The sequence below is a fragment of the Rana temporaria genome, chromosome 3 (genome assembly GCF_905171775.1).
Source record: "Rana temporaria chromosome 3, aRanTem1.1, whole genome shotgun sequence".
NCBI lineage: Eukaryota > Metazoa > Chordata > Amphibia > Anura > Ranidae > Rana > Rana temporaria.
The window spans coordinates 64,820,653-64,841,127 of record NC_053491.1 but is presented as its reverse complement, the minus strand read 5'-3'; the positions used below and the strand labels follow the sequence as shown (position 1 = coordinate 64,841,127).

At 43.0% G+C, this 20,475-nt stretch overlaps 1 protein-coding gene across 1 annotated transcript in view; it reads right to left on the bottom strand.

The window, feature by feature from the left end:
• Nucleotides 1-6,881: 6,881 nt before the first annotated feature.
• SCG3 (secretogranin III) overlaps nt 6,882-20,475 on the bottom strand; it is a 77,047-nt gene continuing 63,453 nt past the window's right edge. Inside the window, exons 9-12 of the mRNA XM_040342682.1 lie at nt 16,551-16,634; nt 13,590-13,721; nt 10,659-10,736; nt 6,882-8,546 (exon numbers count right to left, since the gene is read on the bottom strand). Of these exons, the coding sequence (XP_040198616.1) occupies nt 8,428-8,546; nt 10,659-10,736; nt 13,590-13,721; nt 16,551-16,634 (413 nt within the window). The 3' untranslated portion in view covers nt 6,882-8,427. The remainder of the gene's footprint in view (nt 8,547-10,658; nt 10,737-13,589; nt 13,722-16,550; nt 16,635-20,475) is intronic.

Here is a 20,475-nt window from a genome sequence, read left to right as displayed (position 1 = left end):
CATGTTATACGACCTACTGCCACTAGCAACCACTCAGAGACAGGAAGGTTAAGAGACAATTTACCTTCTCCCATGCCATCGTTCCCTCGCTGCCCCAACTAGGTGAGATGTTGCTTTTGGTGCTGCTTCCTCTCTAATGTGTTTCTGTGACATTCCGAGCCAGCAAGGGAGTATTGCCAATTAGGAGAAATGGTTTCTGCAGCTCTGCGATTCTGCTGCCGGCAATGTGTCACCATGCTGGCATCAGCTTTAGAAGTTGATATGCCCAGAATGAGGCTTGAGAAGGAGTTTTCCTGTTATGTTAGGCATGAAGTGTTTGAGAATCATCTGCACAATTTATTTTTAAGCAATAACTGTATTTATTGGCGTATAACACTCACTTTTTTCCCCTGAAAATAGAGGGTAAACTGTGCCTGCGTGTTATACGCAGGGGGCTGTGGAATGTTTTTTTCCCTGAAACTTCCCTCTTAAAGTTAGGGTGCGTGCTATACGCCGATAAATACGGTAGTTGTGCTGTTTTTTTCAGGACACAGATTTCTGCCATTGACTTCCTAATCCCACATTCTTCCTATTCCTCCCTGCTGATGTCCCTGAGGTCAAACCAACATGGGAGAGTAAGGTTTTTTTAAAACTCAAGTCAACCTGCTAATGGGGTAACCAGGAGTTGTCCCGAGAATAGGTGAAACCAAAGGCAATACTTTTTCCCTAGTTTTGGATGGAGTGGAGAGGGATTAGAACACCTATCAGTTTTTATTGCTGTCTGTGCCCTCGTTAGGGAGATTCACCTTTTTCATTTCTCCTATTTACCGAAAGTAAAATAAATCTTCCAATGGGGACACTAGTTCTGATGGTCTGGGGGTCCCCAAGGGATTCTCTTAATTTGCAGGGATTTTCTGTTTTGGCTATGGATACATCTCCCCAATGGAGCAATGATGGAAAAAAAAAGGGGGACCTCCCTTTCTTTTATTCAAAATGAAAAAAAAAAAAAAAAAACGTGCCTGTAGTTCTACTTTAATCAGCACAGAGTACTTTACACCCTAAATATACTAATAAGTAAATAGTGAAAACAAATGGAAATCATACATAATTACACAAGCCTGTCTCTATTTGAAAGTCAGAGAGAAGATGTGTAATTCTGTTCATCCAGTCTTGTGATTCACGCACCCTTTTAACTGACAATTGCGCAGTCGTGCGACGTGGCTCCCAAACAAAATGTACGTCCTTTTTTCCCCACAAATAGAGCTTTCTTTTGGTGGTATTTGATCACCTCTGCGGTTTTTATTTTTTGCGCTAAAAACAAAAATAGAGCTATAATAAATATCCCCCAAAAAAATATTTTTTTTTTTTCTCAGTTTAGGCCGATACGTATTCTTCTAAATATTTTTGGTAAAACAAATCGCAATAAGCGTTTATTGATTGGTTTGCGCAAAAGTTATAGCGTCTACAAAATAGGGGATAGTTTTATGGCATTTTTATTAATATTTTTTTTTACTAGTAATGGCGGCGATCAGCGATTTTTATCGTGACTGCGACATTATGGCGGACACTTTTGACACATTTTTGGGACCATTGTCATGCTATAGAAATGCACTGATTACTGTGAAAATGACACTGACAGTGAAGGGGTTAAACACTAGGTGGCAGTGTAGAAGTTAAGTGTGCCCTAGTGAGTGTTTCTTACTGTAGGGGGATGGGCTGTGTGTGACATGACACTGATCTCCGCTCCGATTACACAGAGCGGAGATCAGTGTCATTGTCACTAGGTAGAGCGGGGAGATGCTTGTTTACATTAGTATCTCCCCGCTCTATCTCTCCGTGAGATGATCGTGGGTATCCCCGCGGCGATCGAGTCCGCTTGCACAATGGCGCTTCTTTAAAGGGGACGTATATACATACGTCCTTCGGCCCAGGAGTGCCATTGTGTCAACGTAAATGTGCGTGCGTCGGTCGGGAAGCGGTTAACAGATCAAGCAGTCCAGGCAAAGTAAGGGTTAGTGGGATGAGACAAACCATTTAGGACTGACAGGGGTGATTAGAATTGTACGCTTTATTTTATTTATGTAAATCTATATCTCAACAGGACATTTTTTTGCTGTCAGGCCTCGTACACACGACCGTTTTCCTCAACAGAATCCATCAAGAAACTTGGTGGGAGAGCTTTTTTCCCGAGGAAAACGGTTGTGTGTATGTTTTTCATCGAGGAAACTGTTGAGGAACTCGACGAGAAAAAAAGAGAACAAGTTCTCCTTTTCCTCGACGGGAGTCTCAATTTCCTCGTCGTATTCGTTTTTGACGATAAACACATTCGTGTGTATGCTTAGAAACCCGCGCATGCTCAGAATAAAGTATGAGATGGGAGCGCACCTTCGGTAAAAGTAGCGTTTGTAATGAAGATAGCACATTCGTCACGCTGTAACAGACGGAAAAGTGCAAATCGTCTCTCACCAAACACGCAGTAACATGAGATTAGCAAAAGCAGCCCCAAGGGTTGTGCCAGTGGAATCGAACTTCCCCTGCCGGTGTATGTGATGTACGTCACGCGTTTGAGAACGAGGACATTTGGTCTTGACAGTGTGTACGCAAAGAAAGCTTGTCAAGTTTCTCGACAAGCCTAACAAGGAACTCGTCGAAGAAAACGATGTTTCAATTACGAGTTCCTCCGTGTGTACGAGGCCTCAGTGTTTAAAAAGTGTTAGCTTAAAGGAGTTCTCTGACCTAAAACTTTTAACCCCCGCTGTGCCCGGGCTGTAAAAAAATAGAAAATAAACTGTCACTTACCTGCCTACGATCCCCCGTTGTTCCGATATCGCTGTCCCGTTCTCCGGTCCCGGGCCCCTTCCGCTTCCTGTGTGTCGGTGACTCATAGTGCGCTCAGCCTATCAGCGGCCACAGCAATGTCCCGTCGCGGCCACTGATAGGCTGAGCGCACTATGAGTCACCGACACACAGGAAGCGGAAGAGACCGGGACCGGAGAACGGGACGGCGATATCGGAACAACGGGGGATCGTAGGCAGGTAAGTGACAGTTTATTTTCTATTTTTTTACAGCCCGGGCACAGCGGGGGTTAAAAGTTTTAGGTCAGAGAACTCCTTTAAGGGCTAATGTTTCTAGGTTCCTCCGGTTGGACAACTTCGGAGAACTTGCTCTCTGGACAGGCTCCTCTTATATTAGATCACTGGAGGATTAATCAACTGTCGCATTTTTTTGGCTCACTGCCCAAACCAGCCCTTTTTACCCGTAAGCTCCACTCCTTTGAGGAACTTTGCTTGGGAGAGGGACCGACCCGGAGATCCTTATCAACCTTCTTCAAATTCCTGCAAGATCTTCACTCCACGGAGGACCCCCCATTCTTGGCAAAATGGGAGAGGTACTTGCAAATCACCGAACCCCAAAAAGAATGCATACTTTTTCGCACAGAAATCTTCTCTATATAGCAAATACCATGAGACCACCTATAAAATAATGACGTGTTGGTATAGAACCCCTTCTGTTCTGGCTAAGCTATTTCCTCAACAAACTTATCGTTGTTGGCACTGCGGCCTACACTCAGACACCCTTCTACATATTTTTTGGGATTGCCCTGTGTTCCAAACTTTTTGATTAAGCTCATACATACATTCACCGATTTCTCCTTACAAGATAACCCATCAGCCTTCCTACTTAACCTCACCCCTTTATCAAGGAAACGTTATCATGAATCACTTTTCAAACATCTCCTTAATGCTGCACAGGCCTGCATCCCACCTCCATGGAAGCAACAGTCTGCGCCAATGGTGGCTCGCAAGAGTGAAGGACATTGAGCAAATGGAAGATCTGACCTCTGTTTTGCGAGATAAGCCAAAGGAACAAAAGTCCAGATGGTTTTACTGGGATCTCTTCCGCTTCTCTGATGAATTCCTCCAATACACATGTTTGATCCACCATCTGGGATCTCTATTGCTTGTTCAGGGCCATTGATCCTGGCTCCCTGGGGATGATACCCCCATCCCCCACCTTTTTTTTTTTTTTGCTTTTTGCTCTCTCTCTCTTATCTTTTCCTTGTTCTCCATTTCTCCTTCTAAACTAAAAAACAAAAAGTGATAGGCACAGACGCATATATGTATCCTGTATTAGACTTCAGTTGGTGGTGCGAACCTGATTGAAGGGTTCAGTTCACTCAAATGCAATTATTTTGTATGGTTGTGTTTATTGCACTCGCTATAATTTCTATGCAATGCAAAGTTGTCTTTATATTTGTATCTGTGTCACATCTTTCAATAAAAAAAATAATAAGTTCAGCTTTAATATTTGTTATGGGCCGTACAGACGACCGAACATGTCTGCTGAAACTGGTCCGCGGACCAGTTTCAGCAGACATGTTCGGTCGTGTGTAGGCCTGAGCGTGCAGGATTCCAGCAAACATTTGCCCGCCTTTTCCCAGCGGGCAAATATTCCTGGACTTGTTTTAAAACAGTCCGCTGGAATCCTGCCCGCTCGGACATGTTCGGTCGTCTGTACAGACCTACCGTACATGTCCGAGCGCCCACCATCCCTCGCATGCGTCGAATGACTTTGACGCATGCGTGGAAGCATTTAACTGGCAGGGCCGCCCACGTCGCTGTGTCATCGTCGCGGCGAATGGGCGGACACGCCCCGCGTATTGTTTACGCGCGGATTTCTGTACGATGGTTAGTACAGCCATCGTACAGAAATCCCCGGGCAGACATGTACGGTGAAAATGGTCCGGCGGACCGGTTTCATCGTACATGTTTGCCCGTGTGTACGCGGCTTAGTCAAGTCCATTTAAATTTGCAAATGCACTACTCTATCCCCTGATTGATTATGCTACTGTCCAAAGGTATCTCTATTGCTCCCCCATCCAGAGTGGATGCCATAAGACAGGAAGTGTGCTACTGGCTGGATCACCAGGTGAAAATAAAGGAAAAAAAGCCTTAAAACTAAAGCAACCACCACATTAAGAGTTGATAAACTGCAATGTATGACATTTTTGTTTCCTACCATTTGAATTGTCCTTCAGCCTACAGCATTTACTGTATCCACAGATTCATGAATGATGTCATGAATGTCTTACATAAAGACCACATCTCTTCTATTTTTACCTCCCACCTAAAAACGACACCATTGCTATTTTGTGATTTGCATAACCATCACGATAAAATAAAGAGCACTTCTATTTTCTTTATAATTTATATCATCATATTTTTATATTATATATATTAAAAATTCACACAGTTTATTTTCCTTTTTTAATATAAATTACAAGAATGCAAATAGTAACAGTAAATCACACATCTAGAAATTAAACCATAATTCCAACCAAACTTTTTTTTCGTTTTGGATAAATGAATGACGGCAAGAAACTTATTCCGGCTTCTACTGCACTTTGAGTCCCCTTTGAAAACATTTCCCTTCACCCCACAATCTAGTGACCGTTGACTGTATGGAAAGCGAGGGAAATCTCTCCATGGGGTGTAGACCATAAAAACCTAGCACTTCCCCACTGTAGTTAAAACATTTTTTTCCTGATGTCAACATGGTGGCATACAGGTGGCCAAGTATGCTGTCATGGATTGGCAGCACTAAAATAATATTATGGTAAGTGTTTGATACAATTCTCAGTTTTTTTTTATTGCTATCTGCGTCCCCATTTTAATGATTTATTCCCACTTCCTCTCTTGATGGCTACTGTAAGGCCTTGTACACACGACCGAGGAACTCGACGGGCGAAACACATCGTTTTGCTCGTCGAGTTCCTTGTGAGGCTGTCGAGGAACTCAGCGAGCCAATTTTCTCCATTCCCGTCAAGGAAAAAGAGAACATGCTCTCTTTTTGGCTCGACGAGTTCTTCGACAGTTTCCTCGTCTAAAAATGTACACACGACCGGTTTCCTCGGCAAAAAAAAAAAAAACAGCAGCTTTCTTGCTGGTTTTTGCCGAGAAACTCGGTCGTGTGTACGGGGCCTAACTGAGATAGAAATCTTCTGCTATGGGGCTCCAAAGAGAAACCATGAACTGAATGAAAGAGGTTCTAAGCCTCCCCTACTCTATCCACAACAAAGAAAAACATTTTGGCTGGAGTTTTACTTTAGTAAAATTTGGAGCTCCATGCATAACTCTACCTATCTGCACCTTTTAGGAAAATCAGATATTGTATTTAATATTTAGAGAATGTACTCTAGGATTATATGGACATGACCATTCCATCTTGGGCTTGTACAGATTCATAAAGTATGGAATGTGCCCAGTGGCAATGTTCTATTTCAGTTGTGCTTGTACAGACTGTAGAATTATATGCCCAGTGCTATTGTTCACAAATGTTATGGTTGTCCTAAAGTGCCGCTTGGTACCATGGTACCACCCGGTCCCATCATAGGGCCGGCCCTGGTTGTGTGTCAAGTGCTGCCCGTGGAATGGTTATTCAGCATTCCATGTATGTATATTGCCCTTAATACAAATTTAAACAGGGCAAAAAATTTAATAAAAAATAAAAATCAGTCCCAATGCACACTTTACTGGCTTAAAAAAAACCAGATTATTAATAAATATCATTTACAAATCTGCATTCATTTTGAAGCCACAATAAATACAAAATTTACCCAAAAGGTGCAAACTAGTAAACGTAGGCTTTAGGCTTTAAAGTGCTTGTTTGTTTTAATGAGAATACAGTTTGTAATGCAATGAATACAGCGTAGAGAGATGGCTTTCAATGTATTATTGCAAGCTACCATTTCATTCTACGGTTTATCCTAATGCAGCTATTCCGGTTACTGGTGCATAGATCTATACAAATGTTCTACTGCATGGAACCGATATGCCAGACAAACACAGAGCACATGTAACAGTAAAATGTACAGCTGTAAGGTAGAATTGACAATACAGCCTTTGAATGATGTCAGAGCCGAATTTTATTTCCAGCAATCACAATCAGAATTATTTTGTGTGCATTCACAGGCCATGGACACTGACAATGTTTTATATGACCTTGTATTTGGCAGTGTATACGATGTGTGCAGTCCCTGTATTACGACCCAACCACCAACCTATGCGTAGACGGATTTCCATTCTAGATCTCAGTATTTACTGTCATAAAAGGTTTGCCTTAGCACAGAAATCCCAGGGTATTGACAGGGTAAACATGGCCACAGCCTGTGATAATCTGTTCATCTCAGGACACAATCTTATCTTGGATACACAGCTTTAGCATATCTTCTACAGGGAACATACATCTGGACAATATAAAATAAGGCATCCCTCAATTCTGGCTTTTTCATTCTCCATCGTTTGGAATGAATGGAAATGTTCAAACTTGTTGTGTTCCTGTTCTTTTTCAGTATCTGTAATATTCAGGTTGAACTAAAATGAGAGGATTAAGCGAAGCGCAGAAGATTGGTCCTGTAAACCCTATGAAACTGCAGGAAGCCTTATCTTTGTAGGCTTTGAAGAAAATCCACCATAAAGGTGCCGAAAACACAAGCAGGGAGGTTATCGAGGGTCTCACATCACTTATAAAATAGGAGTCCTGATCCATCAAAGGGCTGAGATTACAGACTAGACACATGTAAGAAGATTTAACCAGTGATATGTTAAAGAGCACCTGTCACCTACAGAGTCGAAAAACTGGAAACCATTTGGTGGTGGCTTGAAGATATGTTGTGAAAGCATTGGGGCACATACAGGGCTTACCATTTCAACCTAGTTGCTTTCAAAAATTACAAATAAGTTAAATGTACCACATAATTTAGATGAATTACACCTCATGGACATATGTGTTGTAATATGTAGTTATAGCACTGATCCTCTAAGTCTAGTTAGTTCTACGTATGCAACCCCCCTGTGTGCAGACCTGATATATTGTAAAGCTATTCAACCCAATCACAGGGCAGTATATCGATTCATTAGAGCTCTGTGAAAGATTTTGCCATAGGTGCATAATCTCAGTGACATGACAGTTGACTGAACTCTCAGAAAGCTATTGAGAGGTCCCATTAAATGGCATGAAAATTGGAAACTGTAAGGAATTGCCACTTTATATTTTAACTATCAAATGTTCAAGAAGAAAATGGGTATTTGATAACTTGGTAACACAGAAAACAGCTTTAGTGACAAAATCTTCATGAGGTTCATGTTTCTTATACATTTGTCCACCATTTTGTGTAGATGGCAGGTGCACTTAAAAGGTGTACGTTTTTTGCAGACTGTAGAGTATTTACCTCCAGTCTATCATAGGTTGGACAAAACCAAGCTAACGTAAACAAATACAGCAAAATAATTCCAGAAATTCTGACACTGGACTGGTGAAAAAATACACCTTTAGTCAATAACCCAGTGAATATTTTGCAGTAAACTTTGGAAAAGAGTGAAATTTATGGTATTTGCTTCTAAATCTAAAGCTTATTCCCCACAGCAGAAAAGTGCTTTGTTTCTTCTTCACAAGCTGCTATAGATACGCTTTATTACATTAGCTTCTTCTTGATCGAGGATTCCCTTTTCTACGTACGAATCTGCTTGCTGATCAATGAAGTCTCTCAGTTTGGAAAGATCATAATCTGGAAAGATAATCAAATTATGGATGAATCATTTTGAACATAAATATCTAGCAAGTTGTCACCATTAATTTAGAAATTAAGAGTTTCCATATATAAATGTGGTTTGTCTAAGCCAGTGGTCTCCAAACTGTGGCCCGGGGGCCGGATGCGGCCCTTTGCTTGCCTTTATGCGACCCTTGGTGGCACTTTTCCTTCCACTGATACAAGACACTATTTCTAACACCAACAATGGGGCATACTTCCTGTTACTGACACCAACAATGGGGCATTATTTCTCCCATTGACATAAACGATGGGGCACTATTCCTCCCACTGACACCAGCAATAGGGCACTATTCCTCCTCCTAAAACCAAAGATGCACTGTTTACTCCCACTAATGCCAGTTCAATTTCTACTCCCAATGGTCACAGACTGGCCCCCCTAAAGTCTGAGGGACAATAAACTGGCCCTTTGTTCAGAAATTTTGGAGACCCCTGGTCTAAGCCATTGGTTTATACTACCCTTGGGACAGTTGCACCTCCTACTGACACCAATGATTGGGCACTATTCCTCCCACTGACACCAAGGATGGGGCACTATTCCTTCAACTGACATCAACAATGGAGCACTATACCGCCCACAATGGGGCACTTTTCCTCTCCCTAATACTGAAGATGGGGCATTATTTATGCACAGACATTTTCTACTCACCCTGCCCACAATCTGGCCCACTTATATTCTGTAGGACAGTAAACAGGCCCTTTGTTTAGAGAATTTGGAGACAATCCTTTAGAATATTACTAAGCCACATGTTTTTATGACTGAAGCGAATAAGTTATCTAATAAGTTAGGGAGGCGTCAGTTTAAGATCACTGGTGCACAAGTGATGATATATTAGAAGTAATTAAACACTTCAGATATTAAGCCCTGGTTCACACTAGTGCGTTTAGACATGCGTTTTGACATGTCAAATCGCATTTCAAATCGGTGCCATTTGCCGGCAATTGCATCGTCCGAATTGGTGCAATGCTGCATCTGTGGCGCTGCACCGATTTCAAAAAGTAGTTCCTGTACTACTTTTTGCGATTTCGGGCCGCGATTTACATTGACATCTGTGCAGAACCTGCACAGATGTCTCTGTAATCGCGGCCGAAATCGGAACTGACAAGCGGGAGTGAAATCAGCTGAACTTGCACTGCTTCATTCCCGCAGCCCAGTGTGAACCTGAGCTTTAACTGTAATCTACTAATGTTTAGCACAGATAAGTTCAAACACCATCTTTTTGAGTTTTCCGATAAGGTTCAAAATTACAGATCAGCTTGCGCTCCCCAACCACAAGTGTAAACTAGGACTTACTCCTCAAGCCTTCCCCGTAAAATATATGGTTTTCACACCCTGCTCAGATAAAGGCCAACACATTTGAAAGGCCTGTTCTAAAGTTAGAATCCATTATTCTTTCATTTTGGGCTTTATCTGTGAGATACATCAGCGATGAAACTCTTGTTGCGATTGTGATCATGTGATGTGATCATTTATAAATTCCTTCTGTTTTAAGAAGGCAATGCTGTACATCACCATAGATTTCTCCATTAAAGGGGTTGTAAAGGTACAATTTTTTTCCCTAAATAGCTTCCTTTACCTTAGTGCAGTCCTCCTTCACTTACCTCATCCTTCCATTTTGCTTTTAAATGTCCTTATTTCTTCTGAGAAATCCTCACTTCCTGTTCTTCTGTCTGTAACTACACACCGTAATGCAAGGCTTTCTCCCTGGTGTGGAGTGTCGTGATCACCCCCTCCCTTGAACTACAGGAGAGTCAGGACGCTCTCTACGTTGCAGATAGAGAAAGGAGCTGTGCGTTAGTGGGTGTCCTGACTCTCCTGTAGTCCAAGGGAGGGGGCGAGCACGACACTCCACACCAGGGAGAAAGCCTTGCTTTACTGTGTGGAGTTACAGACAGAAGAACAGGAAGTGAGGATTTCTCAGAAGAAATAAGGACATTTAAAAGCAAAATGGAAGGATGAGGTAAGTGAAGGAGGACTGCAGTAAGATAAAGGAAGCTATTTAGGAAAAAAAAAATGGTACCAGTTGTCATAGTGTAAATTTTTGATCAAAGTTTTACAATTGCTTTTACCTTCTTTGCCTCCTTGCTTGTGTTTTTTCAGCCACTCAATATTCTTTCTGATTGCTTCTAAATATGCTTCTCCTTTCCCTGGAGAAAAACAGCAGGGATAGTTTATAATTGATGAGCGGGAACAGAGACTGGCGTGATCACACTACGGTATATCCTGTATGCTTTTAATAGAACAGTGCTCTCTTTTCTCTTGTTTACGACATAACAGTGTTTTAAAGATGATCATGTACAAGCTGTTGTGATTTGTAAGACGTCCATATTGGGTTGCATTAGTTACCAATGTTACAGGATAGATTTTTTTTTTCCTTTCCAACAAAGTCTTAATATAAGATAATGGCTTTTGCTTGGCAGAAAAAAAAAATAGCTTAAAGGATTAATAAATCCGTTCCCTATTGACTTTACTTATTGCTCAACTCAACATGGCTCAAACATTTCATTTTACTTTTTAAGACCAACAAAAGTGCTTGGCTTATGACCTGGTATGAATTCATGAAAAAAAGAATAAGACCATAAAAAGCAGCTTACGTAAGATTATTATTACAGTTATTTTCAAAAAATTATTTTAAATTACGTTATCTTCTCTATAGCTAGAACTACATAAGCAATTTCTAAACGCGTAATTGCGTTAGAAAAAGGATGAGCTATACAGATGAAACAAATGACTCCCCATTACATAAATTACACAAGTGGAGGTGGGGAATCTTGCAGGATTGCACAATTGTAAATACCTTCAATTCTGAGCATCACAATATCATCGTGCACAACTGACCACTGCTATGTACATGTGTAGCTTACACCACTGAGAGCTCTGTTTGCTACTCTTAAGCCCTGTACACACGATCGGATATCTGATGGAATCTAATCCGATGGATTTTTTTGTCGGATATCCGATGAAGCTTTCATCAGTCTTGCCTACACACCATCAGTCAAAAATCTGACCGGGGTGACGTAAAACACTACGACGTGCTGAGAAAAATTAAGTTCAGTGCTTCTGAGCATGCGACGACTTGGTTCTGAGCATGCATGGATTTTTCTCCGATGGAGTTCCACACAGACGATCGTTTTTTTCTATCGTTTTTTTATCCATAGGGAAATTTTAAAACAAGTTCTATTTTTTTTCACCGATGGAAAACAAACCGCTAAAAATAGCACCTGCAAAGCGCCCAGAAAGAGCCTCTCCTTTCACTCCAGTGCCCAAGGGCTTTCACACTGGAGCGGTGCGCTGGCAGGATGGTAAAAAAAGTCCTGCTAGCCGCATCTTCGAGGCGCCTTAGGAGCGGTGTATACACTGCTCTTAAAGCGCCCCTGCCACTGAAATCAATGAGCAGCGCTGGCAAACCTCCGGCAAAGCCCTTAACCCTTTTTCTGCTGCTAGCGGGAGTTTCACCCCGCTAAGGGCCAAATAGCGCCGCAAAAACGACGGTAAAACGCTGCTAAAAATAGCCATGCTTTACCGCCGACGCCTCAGTGTAAAAGTAGCTAAATGGCTAAAGTGATACTAAAGGCTTACATTTTTTTTAATAACAAACATGTTATACTTATCTACCATGTGCAAGGGTTTTGCATAGAGCAGCCGGGATCCTCCTCTTCTTGGAAATCCCCCGCCGATGCTCTGGGCTTCTCCCCTCTGCTCAGTGCCCCCATACCAAGCTGCTTGCTATGTAGCACCCGTGCATGCCCGCTCCTGAGCCTCTCTCTGTGTGTCCATAAGACACACGGAATGGGGCACGGCCCAGCGCCCTCCTCACTGGCTGTGATTGTCAGTCTGTCTCTGAGACAATGAAGAGGCAGAGAGAAAAGACAGCAGCTGCTTCCCTGCACACTGCTTGATCGGGCTCGGGTAAGTATTATGGGGGGCTGCGGAGGGGAACTGCATACTAAAAGGTTTTTTCCTTCATGCATGAAGGTAAAAAATATTCAGCCTTTACAATGACTTTATTTGTTAGTGATTTAATGCTGTATTAAATCCAAAAGCAATCATGCCACTGCAGCTTACCAATTCTTAGATGAGGTGGCTGCACTCTTTGGGCCAGATCCACAGTGAGAGTATGCCGGCGTATCTACTGATACGCCGGCGTACTTTCAAATTTCCTGCATCGTATCTTTAGTTTGAATCCTCAAACCAAGATACGATGGCATCTGGGTAAGATCGTACGCCTTTGGATCTTAGATGCAATACTTGGGCGCCCGCTGGGTGGAGTTCGCGTCGTTTTCCGCGTCGGGTATGCAAATTAGCGATTTACGACGATCCACGAACGTACGCGCGGCCGTCGCATTTTCTAACGTCGTCTGTAGTCTGCTTTTTCCGGCGAATAGTTAAAGCTGGTATTTTGCGGCGTATAGATAGACTTGCCATGTTAAGTATGGCCGTCGTTCCCGCGTCGAAATTTGAAATTTTTATTTTTTTTGCGTAAGTCGTCCGTGAATAGGGATGGACGTAACTCACGTCTAAGTTAAAAAAAATTCCGTTGTAGCGACGTCATTTAGCGCAATGCACGGCGGGAAATTTTGGGACGACGCATGCGCAGTTCATTCGGCGCGGGGACGCGCTTAATTTAAATGAATCACGCCCCCTAATCGCCGATTTGAATTCCGCCGCCAGAAATACTATACGCCGCCGTAACTTACGGCGCGAAATCGTTGAGGATTCGAAATTCCGCCAGGTAAGGTACGGCGGCGTAGCGTATCTCTGATGGGCTGCGCGGATGTAATTCTCTCTGGATCCGGCCCTTTGTTTTTAGGCTTTCTTTCCTTTAGAAATGTGTTTTGTGGCCTGCATTCCTGTTGGGGAGATTTTTCCCTACTTACGACCTCTCAGGAAGTGAAAATAAATTTCACTCATTGGAAAGGAATAGCAGTTTTGCCTTCCTGCAGTATATCATTGAAAACCTATTTAAAAAGAACATGCGCACTATACTGATCATAGAATACCTTTGAGTGTCGGAACATCTGTAGTTTCTTTAGGCTCCTCGAGTTTTGTGGAATCCTTGAATTTCTCAAACTCCTTTTCCATGTTAGCTGCAGCTTCTTTGGTACTATCAGTCTCTTCATCTGTTTTGTCAGCTAAATCAAGGAGTGACAGGGCATTACATCTCTGTTAGATTATGTCTTGTGGGATCATTGCTGAATAAATTATTTATGTTCTTGAAAACTACAAACACTCAACGCTTTAATCTTAGAATATGTAATTAGAAATCAGAGTAAACGGTGTACCATCAGGGGCGGCCCGTCTATTAGGGGCGCAGGGGAATTGCTCCCCTATCCATGCGCCCCTAATCTATATTCGGGACACCGGATGCATGGATTCCCATGGGGGGAGGGGGGCTTGAAGCACGCGATTAGAGCCAGAGGGTCTAATAGTCTTCAAAAAAGGGTGGGCTTGGGGCGCACCCAGTTGTGTGACAATAGTGGATGAATATTTGATATTTTCACACTGAATCTAGAAAGAGAAAGGAGGTTTATGGCAGTGACTTTTGGAAAGGCACCACTATGACAAATATATATAAAAATATCCATAGATTTGTATTGAATACAATCTTAAGACACCAATAAGATACATGCAACAGTAAATGCTAAATTTGTACAGGATGATCTTAAAGCGGGGGTTCACCCTGTTAAAAAAAAAAAAAATTTTTTTTTTTATTCTAGCATAAAATTCGGCATCGTAGCGCGAGCTACAGTATGCTGGTCTTACATTTTTTATCCCCGTACTCACTGTTTAATCCTACCTAGACGATTCCGACTGCCCACGGGGAATGGGCGTTCCAATCCAGACGGAAAGTGATTGACGGCCGGCTCTGGCGCGCCACGCTTCTCCGGAAATAGCCGAAATAGGCTTGGCTCTTCACGGCGCCTGCGCATAGCCTGTGCGCAGGCGCCGTGAAGAGCCGAGACCTACTCCGGCTGTCTTCGGGGAGAGTGACGTGCCAGAGTCAGCCGTCAATCACCCTCCCTCTTGCTAGGAACGCCCATTCCCCGCGGCAGACGGAATCATCTAGGTACGATTAAACAGTGAGTACGGGGATAAAAAATGTAAGACCGGCATACTGTAGCTCGCGCTACGATGCCGAATTGTATGCTGAAATGTTGTTCAGCAGGGTGAACCACCGCTTTAAGATTGTATTTAATAAAATTATATTTGTATTTTTATATATATTTGTCATAGTGGTGGTGGGTTTCCAAAAGCTACCAAACTGGGCATTCAGATAAGAATTTTTTGATTTCACACTGAATCTCCTCCCCGCCAATCAGGAAGCGGGTCATAACCTGTTTCCCAATTGGCCAAATGACAAGTGACTATTGGACGTGGAGGCCGCCCAAGGAGACGCAGGAGACAAAGCCACCACCCTGAGGGAAGTGCTGCCTGGGGGTAAATGCGGGGCTCATTGACTGACCGGGGGGGGGGGTGCTGACCCGACCATCATTGTTTGCAGCCCCCCTGATATATACCACCAGCCACTGTGCACCTTTTATTCTATAGTTTGTTGTTCTGCCATCCCAGCATGAGTAATGTTCAACATACCGTATAATACATTCTCAAGCAGCACAGCTGTGACAAGCATTGCTTGTGACAGTACCATAGTACAGGGAGAAGTGGAAAACCAACCAGTGTACACATTGTACCCCTTGTCCTGAGCAAGTATTAAAATGTTTAGCGCTGCAGAAATCTCTCTCTCAGTTATTGTGGATGTATACAGGGACCATTAGTCTAAATTTTCACCTGCAATAAAAATACATTTTGCAATGGCTTACACACTAGGTATGAAGAAATTGACCCTTCTCTGAAGCCTCGTACACACGACCGAGGAACTCGACGGGCGATACACATCGTTTTCCTCGTCGGGTTCCTTGTTAGGCTGTCGAGGAACTCGACAAGGCAAGTTTCTCCATTCCCTTTGAGGAAAAAGAAGACATACTCTCTTTTTGGCTCGACGGGATCCTCGACAGTTTCCTCGTCGAAAAGTGTACACAGGACCGGTTTCCTCGGCAAAAAAAAATTCCCAGCAAGTTCCTTGCTGGTTTTTGCCGGGAAACTTCGTCGTGTGTACGAGGCCTAACACTACAACTGGGCCTGAAAGGAACATTTAGAGAGGAAAACCTCTCCTACATTCATTCTGTTTATTGATTTTTTTAGAAGCTATACAAAGACACAAGGTCGGCAGGGCCCACGCAGAGGACAACTAACCGACCTAAGAGGGCACAAGGCTGAAAAACCTGTAAAGTGTCAATTTATACAATTCAGCATCTCTGTGGATCACAAAACCAACTGAATAGAATTATACACTTTTACCCGACTAAAAATGTATAATTCTATTTAGTTGGCTTTGTGATCCACAGAGATGCTGAATTGTATAAATTGCACACCTTACAGGTTTACCAACAGATCATGCACGGTGCTGTACTGAATTCGGACGTTCGGGGATCGCCGTAAGTATTCATTTGCATATTCTACGCCGGCCGCAATGGCCTCGCCACCTAGCAGCCGGCATAGAATTGCATCCTTAAGATCCGACAGTGTAATTCAATTACACCTGTCGGATCTTAGGGCTAGCTATGCGTAACTGATTCTATGAATCAGTCGCATAGTTAGAAACAGAGATACGACGGCGTATCAGTAGATACGCCGTCGTATCTCGTTTGTGAATCTGGCCCAATGATTCCGAGCATGCATCGAATTGATTCCGAGCATGCGTAGGATTTTTGTGCGTGGGAATTAGCTCCAGACAATCTGAATTTCCGACAAGAACTTTTGTTGTCGAAAAAATTGAGATCCAGCTCTCAAACATTTGTTGTCGGAAATTCTGACCGTGCGTATGCAGCATAAGAGTGCGTCTGGCGTACAACATGTTACTCATAGAATAACAGACAACTGACTTTTGAAAATCTACAAACCTGATAAGAGCCCGTTTTTCTGATATGTAGAATTCTTTCCAAGCTTGTTCTTTGTCTGTACAGCTATCATGGTATCTAGATTTTCTGCAAGAAAAGATTCATAAAAGTTAGACATTTAGAGAAGGGATAAAAACGAATTAAACTTTTTAAAGGTACAGTATAAAGTACTTGAATAATATGCACATACTGTACATACTTCAGTAACAATAACTGGAAGAAAAGAATAAACGGCAAGTGAGTTTTATATATAAAACCAAATCCTCTGCTCAACATCCGTCTGCTGTAGAAAGGCCGTTCTCTTTACAAGCATTTCTGTCCCTGTATCTGTCAAGTGACTTAAATATTTTTTTAATAACGTTGCACTCAGATGATGAAACGCGTCAAGCCTGACTCCCTTACACGTCACTTCCGGCACGGATAGTGGAACACATGCTGGTCTACAGACAGTGTCATCTTAAACAAGCTATCAGTTGCATGGGGGGAGTCACTTTTTTACAAGATGCCTTAGTTCAATAAATATCTTAAGGATCTTACACCACGAGGAGTTCTCTCTCTACTTATTACATGCCTGTATACCTTGGTCCAGGAGCGCTGCAATAGGAGGCAAGCCACCACAGGGGGAGTACCCAGCGGACATCTTGGTGGGATAGTTCCCCCCTAAGGCCCCTTTCACACGGACGGATAGAATGGGGCTTTTAGCTGTGGATTTTCTAGTTTTCTACTGCAGATAAAAGCACACAATGCTTTCCTATGGCCCCATTCACACACAGCGTTTAGCTGCGATTTTGTTACATGCGGTTTGGTGCGAATAGAAAAATAGAATTGAATGCGTCCAGGAGCGATTTAGCGCAGCTATATGCACATAACCCCCGGTAATCGCAGTTTTTTGTGTCAACTGCGGATAGCAGCGTAAGAAAAAAAAAAGAACAGGAAGCACATCATAATCAAAAAAATAAAAAGGGTTGCTATGGGAATGACTACCACAGCTAAATGTGGCTGCACGTAAACGTAGGTAATCGCAATGTACAAATGCAGCTAATCGCAGTGCCGGGAATTTCACAGAACATTTACATGCTTTTAACTGCGGCAAAACAGCTGTCCGTGTGAAAGGCGCCTAAGGCCTCGTACACGTGACCGAGGAACTCGGCGGGCAAAACACATCGTTTTCCTCGTCAAGTTCTTGTTAGGCTTGTCGAGGAACTCGACGAGCCAATTTTCTCCATTCCCGTCGAGGAAAAAGAGAACATGCTCTCTTTTTGGCTCGTCGAGTTCCTCGGCAAAAAAAATCTCCCACCAAGTTTCTTGATGGATTCTGCCGAGGAAACCGGTCGTGTGTACGAGGCCTAAAAGTACAGCTGACTCCTTCTGACCATAAGGTAGAGAAGTCCAACTAATCTGGTGAGTGGGGAACCTACAGCCTCACAAGAGGTGGAATAAAGTCACCAATGGAACACGGAGCACAAGAGCACTTTAAATAGACATTGGCGCACATTACGCCGCCGTAGAGCAAGCACTGTACGCTACGCCAACGCAGCGCAGAGAGGCAAGCATTGCATTCAGCAAACCAGTGCTCTCAACGCTGCGCCAGCGTGGTGTGGGTTTCGAAGTCGCACGCCGGCGTAGGTTGAAGTGGGCGTGAACCCATGCAAATGAGGCGTGACACCATGCAAATGATGGGACGAGCGCCAGACAGGTACGTATCAAAAACTGTGCATGCGCCGCACCTGCTCTCAACCACGCCGGCACAACTGCCTAAGCGACACCGGATCACTGCGTACGCCGTGAACATAACGTACGCCCAGCCAGACACACGTCCAACGCACAATACGCTGGCTTGTGTTCCCTGGTGCAGACCTGTGCATGTCTGTTGCTGGGTTGCACCTCCTTTATGGGGAATAACTTTACGTCGGACGTACACATTACGCGCATCCCGCGTAGCATGCGCACGTTCGTGAATTGCCGTATTTCCCTCATTTGCATGTTTGAATGGCTAATCAATGGGAGCAGCCCCATGCGTCCAGCCTAAATCTGCGCCCACCCTACGCCGGCATGTGCAAACTACATCGGCGGGGTGTAGCCTGTTTTTAGGCGCATATTAGTTTGTGGGTCTGGCGCACACATACGCCGGCGCACATTTGCACTTACGTCGGCGTAACGTGTTATATGTCGGCGTAAGTGCTTTGTGAATCTGGACCATTGTTTGCACATGTATCATCACATTATTATTATTATTGTATTCATTAGTCACTACTTATTAATTTATTATTTCACCATCAATGAATTTATTTAATAGTATCATTGATTTTATCAGTCACATAATCACAGGATCAACTTATTCAATTTATTTATTTGAATTATTTATTAATTAATGGACTGTATTAGCACAGAAAGGTTCACATACAAGATATTTGTTCAGACACAGAATAATTACACAGAGATTTATTTTTAGGTGTGGTGACGAGCGCTGTTTAGCTATTTATATCACTTCTCTGTTTCTTGAATCCACGTTACCAAAGCGCGAGCGTCACACAATTTAAAAAAAATGTGGGCACTTGGATGGTTTCCTATGGCCAGTGCAATACACAAGGGGAAGTGTAACAACATTACGCCACATTACGCCTTTCATCAAACAGACAAAAAAAGAAAAAAATATTCTGTTTGCCCAGTCTAATTGCAGATCTGGCAGAAATGGAACCATCTGCCTAATATTCCACAAGTGGCTGACAGATATATACGCCTGTTGTCTGCACTGTAAACTCATAATAGGATAACAGCCATCTGCGCACAGGTGGACCGTGTTTGCGTAGAGGTACATTACGGCATAGATGGAGGTGACTCATCCCAGGCACCAGGATGGAGTTTGTGGCTAGTTTCCAAGCAACTGATTGTCCTAATGGCTTCGCAGGATCTTATCATTCTGACATTTCAGTTTGACTTTTATTTTATGGATAACAAAGAATTCCAGAATCATCTTTACTTTAGCTCATGTTTTACTGACGTATTTGTTCTAACCTCTATGTGCACCATTTGTAGTCATTCTAAGATTTGATTCCATAATGTGTTACATGATGTTGACAAATGGGTACAAATGGGAACAGCATAATACAGCCTAAATAAATCGCCCCTGTGCTAATCATATTAAATTGCTGTTTTCTTGGAATAGATTACCAACTTATGAAGGGTTGAAGGGGTGCTCTCTGATGGGAAAAGGCATTTTAATTGAAATCATGGAGCCGATGAATTCCCAGATTCTGTAATTTTTTTATTTTTATTACTTTGTTTTATTTTATCAAAGGTACACGGATACAAAAATATAGAATTACATAAGTAAAATACGATACACCCTTTTCCGAAACCGGGCCTCTACTCCCTCCCATCTACCCTCAACCCACCCCCCAAGCCCCTCCTCGCAACCCAACCCACCCCCCATCCACCCCACCTCTTAAAACTTTATAAAATGTATCTCTTTTTTTTTTTATTTATTCTCATTGTGGGAGGGTTCCCTCTGTCTAAAGACTGAACTCTCTCATTTGTCTGTTAACGCGGAGGTTCACCCTTAAAAACATCTATATTCCATTGCATCCAGCATACTTCCGCCATCTACAGTATGCTGGTTTTTTTTTTTTTCGGACATACTGTTTTATCGTTATTTTCCCCCCGGCTTCCGGGTTCTGGCTCCCGCGGGAGTGGGCGTTCCTATTGAGAGGTTAGATGATTGACGTCTGGTGAAAAACTTCCCTTGGCGCATAAGGCGCGTCACCAGTTTTCCGTAAATAGCCGACCCGTGAGTCGGCTCTATATGGCGCCTGCGCAGTCAGCTCTACACGGCGGGCAAGAACTTTTGTTGTCTGAAAAATTGATAACCAGCTCTCAAACATTTGTTGCCGAAAATTCCAACAGCAAATGTCCGATGCAGCATACACAC